Source organism: Helianthus annuus, chromosome 4 (genome assembly GCF_002127325.2).
Source record: "Helianthus annuus cultivar XRQ/B chromosome 4, HanXRQr2.0-SUNRISE, whole genome shotgun sequence".
Lineage (NCBI taxonomy): Eukaryota > Viridiplantae > Streptophyta > Magnoliopsida > Asterales > Asteraceae > Helianthus > Helianthus annuus.
In genome coordinates this window covers 9,162,926-9,174,526 of record NC_035436.2, presented here as the reverse complement: position 1 = coordinate 9,174,526, position 11,601 = coordinate 9,162,926, and the positions used below count along the sequence as shown (strand labels likewise).

Sequence of the window (11,601 nt, the reverse complement as noted above, 5' to 3'; positions counted from 1 at the left end):
TCATATAGGCCGTATGTTATCGATGAAACACCTTCTCATAGTAGGAAGTATAGCCATCTTAGTCCTCACTTACGACCTGTATGACCAATAATCGGCTCGTCATACAATCCGTATGAGAGCTGACGTTCGGTTAATATGAAGATGGTGTACCTATATTTTATTTTCATAATTCTACTTATATCGATATATTAAATCTAAAGTTATTATTAATTTGATTTATGGTATTCTTACAACCAAATGCTAATGTCAAAGGAGGTATTTTTCTCCCTAGATATTACACCTCCCAACATAAGTCTCCTCTTAAAAGGTAATTCCTTTTGACCACTAGGTCAATGCCTAAGTGGCATGTGTCCATTGTTCTTAGAATCCTAAAAAGCAAAAGTTCACGTCGAATTTAAATTACGAATTCCATGTAGGTTCGAATCATTATACGGCCAAAACCAAACGCTAAAACGAACTATATAAATCTTAATCCGATCAAAGGTGCATAGGAAAACTGGGTTGGGAGCTGAACCCGGTTTTGAACCCGAACAGAACCATAGGGTTAAAATCAGTTTGTAACCCTATACCTTGAGACAGGTTTAAACGGGTCAAACCCCGAACCGAACCTAGTCAAACCCAATCCTTCCCCCCTTAAAAACCGGGTTGAAACCCGAACAGGTTTCACCAAAACCCGGGTTTGACAATGTTTGACCCATCCTGAACCAGTTCTAAACCTAAACCGAACAGTTTTCAAGGCTTGTGATGCGACACAATGAGCCTCTCTAACCCAACACCTGATTTCAAAACTTGCCTGATTATTGCTGCGTGTCAAAACGAGCTGTCTGGACTGAACTGTAACACTTTTCGTCCAATCTATTAATCTTATCTACACGCTAAATTTTACGTTAAATGTGATTAGGAAGACTATATAGGACTTATATGGATTAAGAATAAAATTTCCAGACCTTCTAGTTAATATATTTCATATATTCGTCCCGTTACAAATAAAACACAACTGGCATTAAACCATTGACAAGTAAAACAGGTCGAAATTATGTTATCTACAGTAAACGATAAAAATCGTATTTCCCAAAAGTATATTGTATACAACTGTATTAACAAAAAGAGGCGTAACAATGAACAAGAACCTCTTTTAACTATGAGTTCAATGAACAAGTTTCTAAAAGTAGATTTGTATATCAAATGAACGAAGAAAAAGCCGTAATCTTAATCTTCGGAATCTGAGTATGGAGGGCAGGATCCATCATCTACATTTGCAAGCGGGTTATATTCGGGAGACTCGGGATCTAAACACCCTGACACCAGATCAAGTTCACAGCGATCGCCCTGCAACATGTATTAATCACACAGTTACATGTTTGTGTTTGTTTGACAAATTCTGATTATTAACAGATAAAATTACCAATAAAATACAAGTTTGTTGGAAAGGTTAGTTTTTTTTTTTTTTTTTTTTTTTTTTTTTTTTTATACTTACCCCTTCAAGAGTCAAGTTACCCATTATTTGACATCTATCGATCACAATGCTTGTATCGGGAAAGATCGCTTTTTCGCACGCACCTTCTCTGCTCAATTCCTCGGTGAGACCCTAAATAATTATTTAGAAAAAACACTTTAGCGTTTAGAGTTTAGGGTTTAAAAGGACATTTAAGATGAAATGTTATAATGATCTATGCAATTAATATCGGTGATATATCACCGATATATTGGTTATCTATCACCGATATACCGGTTATCGGTCCCCATGTAAAATATCGGTGTCAAATATCGGTACCGATATTAGTGACGATATTGACCAATGACAGATATATCACCGATTTTCCAGATATCCGTACTTTTCTTCTTTAGTTCTACCATTCGTCTTTCTTCTTATTGCTGCTATTAGTGTTTTTAGTCTTAATAGTTAATTGGTAGTTAAATGTTGGTGTTTTAAGTCTTAATCAGTTCCTACTTGCTACAAATGTTAGTGATTTGCAAGTTGCAAAAGGTTAATTTTTTAATGGTAGGGGAGTATACTAAATTGTTAGTGTTAAATTGCTATATATATAAATTTTGCATGATATTAAAACTACCGATATCCCACCGCGAAAACCTATATCTCAAATATCGGCCTTGACCGATATCTGATTTTTAACCGCATTAACTGCATAGCATTTAAGATGAAATAATATAACGATAAAATGGTAAAGTGACACTCGAGATTTATTTACCCGATTGAAGAAATCTAGGTCTCGATTACGCCATGCTTTTGGCACTTGAAACTGTAGTCTATAAGGACCATCCCAATCCGTCCCGTTTGTGAACGAAAATATTAAGTTCACGGCTGCGATTACAGTAAAAGTCAAACGATGAAACAAAAAGTCAAACACTATAAAAGAGCTGTTAGAAAAAGAAACAAAATGTTACCATGTTTGGGGATGCATATTTGGATGGTATAAATAGGAGGGTCGGCTTTGCCACGATCTTTACGAAGCATAGCCCTTGGTTCACCACCACACATGATTGGTTGATTAAACCCGCCTACCAAAAAAAATTATATATAAAATATCATACTTCCATAATCTGTAACAGTTATTATAAGGGGTTTATGACGAAAAAAGTACCATTAAAAGCGATCCCGTATTCTTCATTTGGAGCAAGTTTGGTAGCAGCAGGATTGTAAAACAATTTTAACCTCTCTCCCTGAGAATTTGACAAAAAGATTCATAATCCCATCTTTTTGGGTTAATACTGTAAAAAACCAACATGCTTTCTTATTTTGCACGAAAAAGTAGGACTGACAATAGGTAACCTGTAGGTAACCTGCTAAGACACGATAACAGAAAAGTACACCATGTGATTTTTTACATTTTTAAAAATAATCAAAATATAAAAGTTAGGATCCATTATTTCTCCTTCTAGGTGCATAAAATATACATCTGTCTTATAGACATTAGATATAAAGTAGTTAAACGAGTCGTATTCATGTTTAAAATTTTTGTTGTTCGCGTTATCAGATACCTGTTAAACCTGCTAAGACACGATTTGCCAGCCCTACGAAAAAGTTTCTCTAGCTAATTTTAATATATTAAAGTCCCTAAACTTGTCTAAAATGCACATAGTTGTAAAAAAAAAAATTAAAATAATGACTAGTTACCTCTTAAAGCGGTCAAAACAAGAAGGTACAATTTTTTTGTGCAAAAAAAGATTCAAATTTTGACCAGTTTAAGAGGTGATAAGTCATTATTTTAGGGACTTAAATATAATGAAATTGTGTTAAGGGACTTTTTCGTGTATTTTTAACAAGTTTAGGGACGTTAATATACGGTACAACATTAGAACGCATGTTGGTTTTTAATGGTATTTACTATTTACTCTTTATTATTAATAAAAGTTAATGGCAATAAGCTTACAGAACTAGGAGGAAGGCCATTCATTGTTTTCCAGTAAACTGGAGCTTTCCCAATGTCGAAATCAGCCCACGAGGGAAGCAAAAATCTGTAACATAAAAGCAACATTTTTGCGGTAAGGAAATAATATTGAACAAACGACTTACGCCAGTGTCGCAGGTTAAAAGAGGCCGGGGGGGGGGGGGGGTTAGGGTTTAGGGTTTACTGTTATATATGTAGCTTCCGTATATAAATTTTTGGGTATATACGTTTTCGACCCCCCGGTTCTATAGAAATTTTTGGATATATACGTTTTCGACCCCCCCGTCGGAAATCTCAAGCTTCGCCACTGCTTACAGCGACTTAAATGAAACAGTAAACACATGAAAACATGTAGAAAAATACACAAGAGTGATTGTATACACCTTGATATTAATATTATGAAATTATATATCCAAGACGGCAAATTCAAAAAACATACTCTTTAACTTCCTCAGCTGGAGGTGCAGCGATGACGGCTGCAGCCCTTATCTTCCTTCTTGGCTTAACTGAATTCTTCCATTTTTGATGTTCTTGTAAGGGAGAACCCATGAAACTTTTGATACCTGCAGGTTAATTACAATTTATAAACTATGTCAGATAATATATAGTAAATTAATTTATTATTTGCTGAGTTTTAAAAAGTGCGCCTCAGGTAAGGGTGCTCGCTTTAGACTAAGGCGCGATTTTCGCACAAAAAAAAAAAAAAAAAGACTTGAGGCGCGTTTTTTGTACGGGTGATGGATTTGTGCATCAGGATGTTGTACATATAGCGTTTTAGGTTGCATATATAGTTTATTTAGATATTAAACCATAATATAAAGCTTGTTTATGTCTAAATTTTGAGTAAATGACAATGATGCTAGAAACATACGAGAAATATAAATAAGAGTGAATTTCAAGGATTGTCCTTTATCTTTATACCCATTTTCAGGCGCTGTCCTTTATGTTCAAAATTGATGAGTTTTGTCCTTTATGTTTTCATATCATACACGTTTTGTCCTTTAGGCCTAACCCAGATAGTTTTTTCAGTTAAATTTGGCCATACGCTTTGCACATGAGAGCATTTTTGTCAATTCAAAGGTAAGTTCAACGGCAGATTTACAGCTCAAAGCTTCTGCAACCTTTGAATTGACAAAAATGCCCTCATGTGCAAAGCATATGACCAAATTTAACTGAAAAAACTAACTAGGTTAGGCCTAAAGGACAAAACGTGTATGATATGAAAACATAAAAAGGACAAAACTCATCAATTTTGAACATAAAGGACAGTGCCTGAAAATGGGTATAATAATAAAGGACAATCCTTGAAATTCACTATTTATATAACTAAATTGCGTCTCGTGAACAAAAAAACAGTGCGCATAACCGTTAAAACGAACCGCTCCATAACCGAATAGGGGTGAGAACTCAGTTTCTGGTTCCGTACCTAACCGTACCTAAATTGTGAATTCAGTTTTCGGTTTCACAAATCTTGCTTATTCAGATAACCAAACCGAATAATAACCGAACTGAATAAACCAAACAAATTGCTATAATCGGTTGAATTTGGTTAACTCGGATCGGTTCCATTTTCGGTTTAAGCCCAAAAGAAATTCAAAACCGAATAAACCGATATCCGAACAGATGAACACCCCACATCCAGAACATTATCATTAAATTACAATATGAACATGAATCAATCATAAGGGAAAAATAGTATACCATGAGTATTAGCAATTGAAGGAGTGAAATTGGTACTAGATGCAGCACAAGGAGGTGATACAACCTGAGTCCATGACTGGAGGATTGGAGCACTTGTTGTAGACATTTTTACAAACAGTTGGTGTGCAACATTCCAGTTTTAAAGGGATAACAACCAAATCTTCAACAAATATCTTCATAATTTTTAAGTGTGGAAAACAATTTGTGAAATTTTGTGTGGTGTGATTTTGTCACACACAAAAGGACACAATCTATATCAAGATATTTTTTTAATAAAGATTTCTTATAAAAATCGTAGAATCTGACTTTTGGTTTGTTTGGGTCAAAGTCCTATACACACATGTACATTTCGGTTTCCGGTTCGGCTTGTAAATTGAATCGGTTTGGTCAACTTTGGTCAAAACAGGTTTGAGTCGAAACCAATTTGAGGTATAAACTGGTTATGGAGAAAAATATTTAAACCCTATATGAATCGGTTTGGGTCGGGTTGACACCAATTTTTCAAATTGGTTTGTGTCCAAACTGGTTTCAAACGAGAGTATGAACTGATATAAATATCGACAGTTCGAGAATAAGTGTCCGACTATATAAACGCTTGAATTTATAATTTTTTTTAAAACAATAATGAAAGTTACTTGTATAGATATTTAAAAGTAGTCTATTTACACAACAAAAGAAAACAAAAAAATAGAGTAAATTGCCATTTTAGTCCCTGAGATTTGATTCAAATTGCCATTTTAGTCCAAATAGTTTTTTTTCTCCTCTGGGTCGCTGATTTTTTCATTTTCTTGCCATTTTGATCACATTGCCTAACTCAGTCTAAAATTTTGGTTATAACCAGTGGTATCATTTGCATAACTGTTGTGTAGTGATAACCAGGGGTAGTTTACAACATAATTTTTAAATCTCATAATAATTTAATGCAAAAAATACCCCTGATTATAACCTGGTTTTTAGACTAAGTTAGGCAATGTGATCAAAATGGCAAGAAAAAGGAAAAGTCGGGGACCCGGAGGAGAAAAAAAAACTATTTGGACTAAAATGACAATTTGGACAAAAACTCAGGGACTAAAATGGCAATTTACTCAAAAAAATATCTAATTATGCATGCAAAATACAAAACGTAAGCTATATATATGCACAGATGACCAAAAAAAATATGCGCAACAAAAAGTGATGGTGGCTAATTCGAGTTTAGCGCTTGTTTTAAGTGGTTTGTGTCATTTGACCCTCTTAGTGGCTTATAAACTATATCATCTCCGTATTACAAATGTTAATGACTTTGATAGTACACGTTACTTATAAATATTTTCATAATACTTTTGTAAATGATTATGTTTGTCTATTTCTTCTTGTAAATGCCTTAACAACTCTATTATAGGAGAGCACATGGTGATGTTTTGTAGCCAAACAATGTCCTTAAATTACACTTTATCTTCATAAGGAGAACACTTTAATCCAACTGCTATACATATGAGTTGTACCTTTCAAACTTTAAGTTAAGCATCTTGTGGTGTTACATGCATGTTAAGAACTTCTAACAACCTATGTATTCTGTTATCATTTCTAATTGGACGATTCGTTAATCCAACTAGTAGAGGACTATAAATGGATCAATTTTTTTTATTCCATTTGGAAATTAGGAATAGATGGTCGATGGACTGTCTATAGGATTCGTTACATTAAGAGGATTTATCACTAATTTAGATATTTTAGCGGCTTGGCCCGTTACTCGACGTTCTCACTTTCTTATATGTTGAGAACATGTTGTATAATACACGGAAAAATGGCAACTTATGCGGTTTTAATAACAAGAATAACTAAAGTTACAACATGGCCTAACCGCAAACCATTCATGTAATTTACTCATACATATACAAGAAACTCATCAAGCAATGCTGATTTTTATACATGGGTAAATTATTTTTTGAGTCCCTATGTTTTAGTGGTTTTAACTAGTTGAGTTCAAAAGCAAAAAGTTTAACGACCTGAGTCCCTATAAGCATTTTTATTAACCATTTGAGTCCTTTTGAGTCCAAATTTTAATATTTTGAGTCCAATTTTTTGGACTCAAATCGTTATAAAATTAACAAAATTGGACTTAAAACGTTATAAAATAAATGGCTAGGGACTCAAGGCGTTAAACTTTTTAATTTTGGACTCAAGTGGTTAAAACCAATAAAACAGAGGGACTCAAAAAGTAATTTACTCTTTATACATTCATACCTACAAACTATGAGTTTCTTAAATGCTCGACTTCTACTTTGCAAATCTTTGAGTCCATTCAGCTGCAAGTGCATCATGCTTAACTCTATCCACCAAGAACAAGTGAGCAATTCCTGGCACTTGCGGTTTATCTGCATCAATTCAACATCGTCAAACTAACCTAAATTTTAAAAAGAGTAAAATGCCATATTCGTCCCTGAGGTTTGGCCGGTTTTGCGACTTTCGTCCAAAGGTTTGGTTTTTCGCATCTGGGTCCAAAAGGTTTGAAATCTTGCCATTTTCATCCGTCCCGTTACCTCCATCCATTTTTTAACGTTATGTCAGGGGTATTTTCATCCTTTTACCTATTTGTTTATTTATTTATTTAACATTAAGTTAGGTAAAAGGATGAAAATACCCCTGCTTAACGCTAAAAAATGGGTGGAGTTAAAGGGTCAGATGAAAGATTTCAAACCTTTTGGATCCAGATGCAAAAAAACAAACCTTTGGACGAAAGTCGCAAAACCGGCCAAACCTCAGGGACGAAAATGACACTTTACTCTTTCAAGAAAATCAATGGATCATTTTAAAGAGGATGAAATACATACACGGGTTCGGGTTTGTAAAGATCGATCTCAAATCATGTAGCACCTTTGAAATCGTTGAAGCGGGACTCCAACTGTTTTCGTCAAGGATATCCAAGCCAACATTGCCACTTGAATCAACATTGCAATGATATATACGCGTTTTGAACACAACCTGCACCCAAAGACCTTGAATCAATCATGTACCAAAAAAATTTAAAAAACAAAAAAATTTCACTAGAAAAAAGAGTAAAATGCCATTTTTGTTCCTGAGGTTTGGCCAGTTTTGCGACTTTCGTCCAAAGGTTTGTTACCTCCATCCATTTTTCTCCGTTAAGTCGGGGGTATCTTCGTCTTTTTTGTTAAGCTAGAGGGCAATTCGGACTTTTGAATACTTGTACATTATGCGAAATGCTTGTACATAAAGTGAAAAAGACTGAATTACCCTTTAAGTTAACAAAAAAGAGGGAATGGAATACACTTGACTTAACGAAGAAAAATGGATGGAGTTAACGAGCTGGATGAAAATCGCAAGATTTCAAATTTTTTGGATCTAGATACGGAAAAACAAACCTTTGGACGAAAGTCACAAAACAGGCCAAACCACAGGGACGAAAATGGCGTTTTACTTTAAAAAAGGAAAAACCTTTGGAGGCTTATAAGGATAATTAGCTGGAAACGTTATGTCAAGAAAGTATATTCCGCCTTCATAAGGTGTTCCTACAACAATAAATAATCGAAAGGAAATGAATTTAGTAACCGAATCAAGAAACTACAACAAAAGGTGAAAGAAGTTTTGTAGATGAACAGTCGGGTTGACCTTGTGGACCAAAGAGAGTGGCGACCCAGTGATAGAGGTTATCGCCTTTGGGACCCGCGGAGCAGTCTACAGGTGGGTCCGTGTTGAGTTCTGACATTTCCTTTTGTATCCTCTTTCCCGATGAGGTTAAAGATGTTCGTGACGGCCATGACCGACCGCCACTCAAACTCCCACTGTTCATCGAGCACCGGCTGCAGTTGTTCACATTCAATTAACTTAAATCGAATTCAACACAAGAAGTGGGTCGGGTCAGCTGTGGTAACAGGTCGGTTCGGGTCACAGTGTGTCATTTTGGCTCATGTCAAAATGGGTTTTGAACTTTTGATAATAATAATAGGTACAGGTCGAAACGGGCCATGTTAAAATTTGACTATATACGCATAATCAACACACATACCAAACAGATCATATTATAAGATCAACAGCAACATAATAAAAGATTGACATACATCACATACTGAACCTGATCAGCAAGAAACTAGTAGCAGGGGAGGCAACAGCAGCATCAAGAAATGTACTACAAAAAAAAAAAAAAAAAAAAAAAAAAAAAACTTGCTCTTAATTCTATTCCTGGACTCTATTTTCAAAGGGTGTTTGGGTTAGCTTATTTTGGAGCTACTTTAACTTATTGACTTAAAAGGCAATCCCAAAATGTTTCTCCTGTTGTTACCATTGTTTTATAAAAAATTGTAAAACCATTGTTTTATAAAAATGTAATATAATGACTTTAATTACGTTTAAGCCATAGTTATTAAAGGCGCGAGGCGCACTCAGGACGATTTGTTGGCCCCGGGGCTTTATTTGCGCCTAGGCGCGCCTTGGCGCTCGCTTTAATAACCATGACATGAAGCGTAGTTATTAATGTGCGAGGCGCACTTAGAGCGATTTGTTGGGCCCGGGGCTTTATTTGCGCCTAGGCGCTCCCTTTAATAACTATGGTTTAAGCATTAAACCTTCACTACTAATGTCAACCAATATATATATATATATATATATATATATATATATATAGGGAGGGGCTCATGCGAGAACCACCCTTATTGTGAGAACCAATGTGAACACAACCTAAAATAGCTAAAAAAACCTAAAAAAAACTAACCCCCACCCCCCCCCCCCCCCCCAAAAAAAAAAAACCTAAACCCCCCCCCCCCCCCCCCCCCAAAAGCTAAATGCTAAAAAAAAACCTGCAAACAAAGAACATGCTATTCACAGAATAATCTAGTTATGAAATAAACAATTTTGCTACTCTCCATCTGACCGCCCCTTCGTCAAATGTCGCTACATTGCGACTCATAGCCGCTTCTTGCAGTCAGGTAAGTAGGTAACACTTGCAGTACTTACATGTGTGTTTAAAGATCAGGTGATTTGTAAACATCATATTTTGATTAACCACTTGGCCAGGCGGCGTTGGGGTGCCATGTTGATTTTTTTATATTTTTTTTTATCTCTCACCAGCCAATCCAAGCCAGCCACCTCAGACCTCCCCCGCCCAACGCCGCTTCAAAGCCACGCTAGAGGGGCAACGCCGTGGCCAACGTTGGCACAGTGTGGGTTAGCCAGCGTTGCCTGGCATCCCCCACCCCAACCAACGCCCCACACCGGCTAGTCTAAAGTAAAAACATACTGACAAAGTCTGCCCAACCATTCATCTTAAAAATATTTTACTTGTACTAGTAATTTCTTGAAGAGTTAATAGCCAAAATGGTCCCTGAGGTTTGCTCACTTTTGCCACTTTAGTCCAAAATCTAAAAATTTTAAATTTGGGTCCCTGAGGTTTGCATTTTGTTGCCATTTTAGTCCAAATTTCGAAAACTCCCTTTTTTGACTGTTGCAACCAGCCTATTTTGTCCTTTTGTGCAGGGGTATTTTGGTCATTTTTATGAGTTATCATAACAAACTCAGATCAAGAACCCAAAATACCCCTGCGCAAAAGGACAAAATAGGCTGGTTGCAACAGTAAAAAAAATGGGTTTTTAAAAGTTGGACTAAAATGGCAACAAAATGCAAACCTCAGGGACCAGATTTAAAAATTTGGGATTTTGGACTAAAGTGGCAAAAGTGAGCAAACCTCAGGGACCATTTTGGCTATTAACTCTTTCTTGAATTTTAAGATTAGGTTTTGAAATACAGTCAGTTTGATTAATGTTTCTACAACAGCAATTAAGGTTGTTATAGGTAAAGCATAACTAATTAAGCATCAAATGTTAAACTAAAAGGCGACACCCACAATTTACAAACAGCAAAATATAGACAAAATGTTTGTATCATCGATTTACAGTAAAACGACACAGTTTTGCATCAGAAACATAATCGATCAAACAGAAAAAAACAGTGAAACGATTTGCAATATAGAAAATTAGCAAGATTTTGAAGCCTAGCAATTGTTAATTAAACATAAATATCTTATTATGAATACCCGATCAAGAAGCCGCGCCAAGATCTGAATCAGCCGAGCTCCTTGTTTTCAGTTTTTAGCCGTATGACGCTGCTTACGTGTTTTTCTGGATTCTGAGATAAGGATTAGCCCCTTTTTTTTAAACTGCAATTTTGGTATTTTGGTCTCTGTGGTTTGGGTACTTTTACCATTTTAATTTAAATCTCAAACTTTTTAAATCTAGGTGCATGTGGTTTCACTTTTATTATCATTTTAGTTCAAAATTCAAAAACCCCCCTTTTTTGACTGTTGAAACATGTCTATTTTGTCCTTTTATTAAGGGGCATTTTGGTCATTTGTAATTATTATAACATACCTCTCTGTCTCTGTCTTCTCTCATATCTTCATCTTCTTCTTCTCTCTCTCAGATCTTCACAAAACCCAGATGTGGAAAAACAAAATTGTAAATGATGATGATGAACAGGACAATATTGAGATTGAACAGAT

The 11,601-nt window shown here is 35.5% G+C and overlaps 2 protein-coding genes across 3 annotated transcripts; both read right to left on the bottom strand.

Moving 5' to 3' along the window:
• Positions 1–1,039: 1,039 nt before the first annotated feature.
• LOC110935723 lies at positions 1,040–5,281 on the bottom strand. The gene is made up of 8 exons (XM_022178076.2): positions 5,112–5,281; positions 3,850–3,973; positions 3,393–3,477; positions 2,604–2,682; positions 2,407–2,520; positions 2,211–2,323; positions 1,478–1,588; positions 1,040–1,329 (listed from the first exon to the last, which is right to left on the bottom strand). Exons 1-8 carry the CDS (start codon positions 5,215–5,217, stop codon positions 1,210–1,212), a joined length of 852 nt encoding a protein of 283 aa, XP_022033768.1. The 5' UTR covers positions 5,218–5,281; the 3' UTR covers positions 1,040–1,209.
• Positions 5,282–6,888: 1,607 nt separating this feature from the next.
• On the bottom strand, positions 6,889–11,276 carry LOC110935722 (constitutive photomorphogenesis protein 10). Of its 2 annotated transcripts, none has more exons than XM_022178075.2 (5): positions 11,137–11,276; positions 8,721–8,911; positions 8,547–8,620; positions 7,925–8,075; positions 6,889–7,468 (listed from the first exon to the last, which is right to left on the bottom strand). In XM_022178075.2, the coding sequence occupies exons 2-5, from the start codon at positions 8,899–8,901 to the stop codon at positions 7,371–7,373; spliced, it is 504 nt and encodes a 167-aa protein (XP_022033767.1). In that variant the 5' UTR covers positions 8,902–8,911; positions 11,137–11,276; the 3' UTR covers positions 6,889–7,370. The 2 variants fall into 2 exon arrangements, with proteins under 2 accessions (XP_022033767.1, XP_035845610.1); XM_035989717.1 differs by lacking the exon at positions 11,137–11,276 and adding an exon at positions 9,170–9,256.
• Between the last annotated feature and the right edge of the window lie 325 nt (positions 11,277–11,601).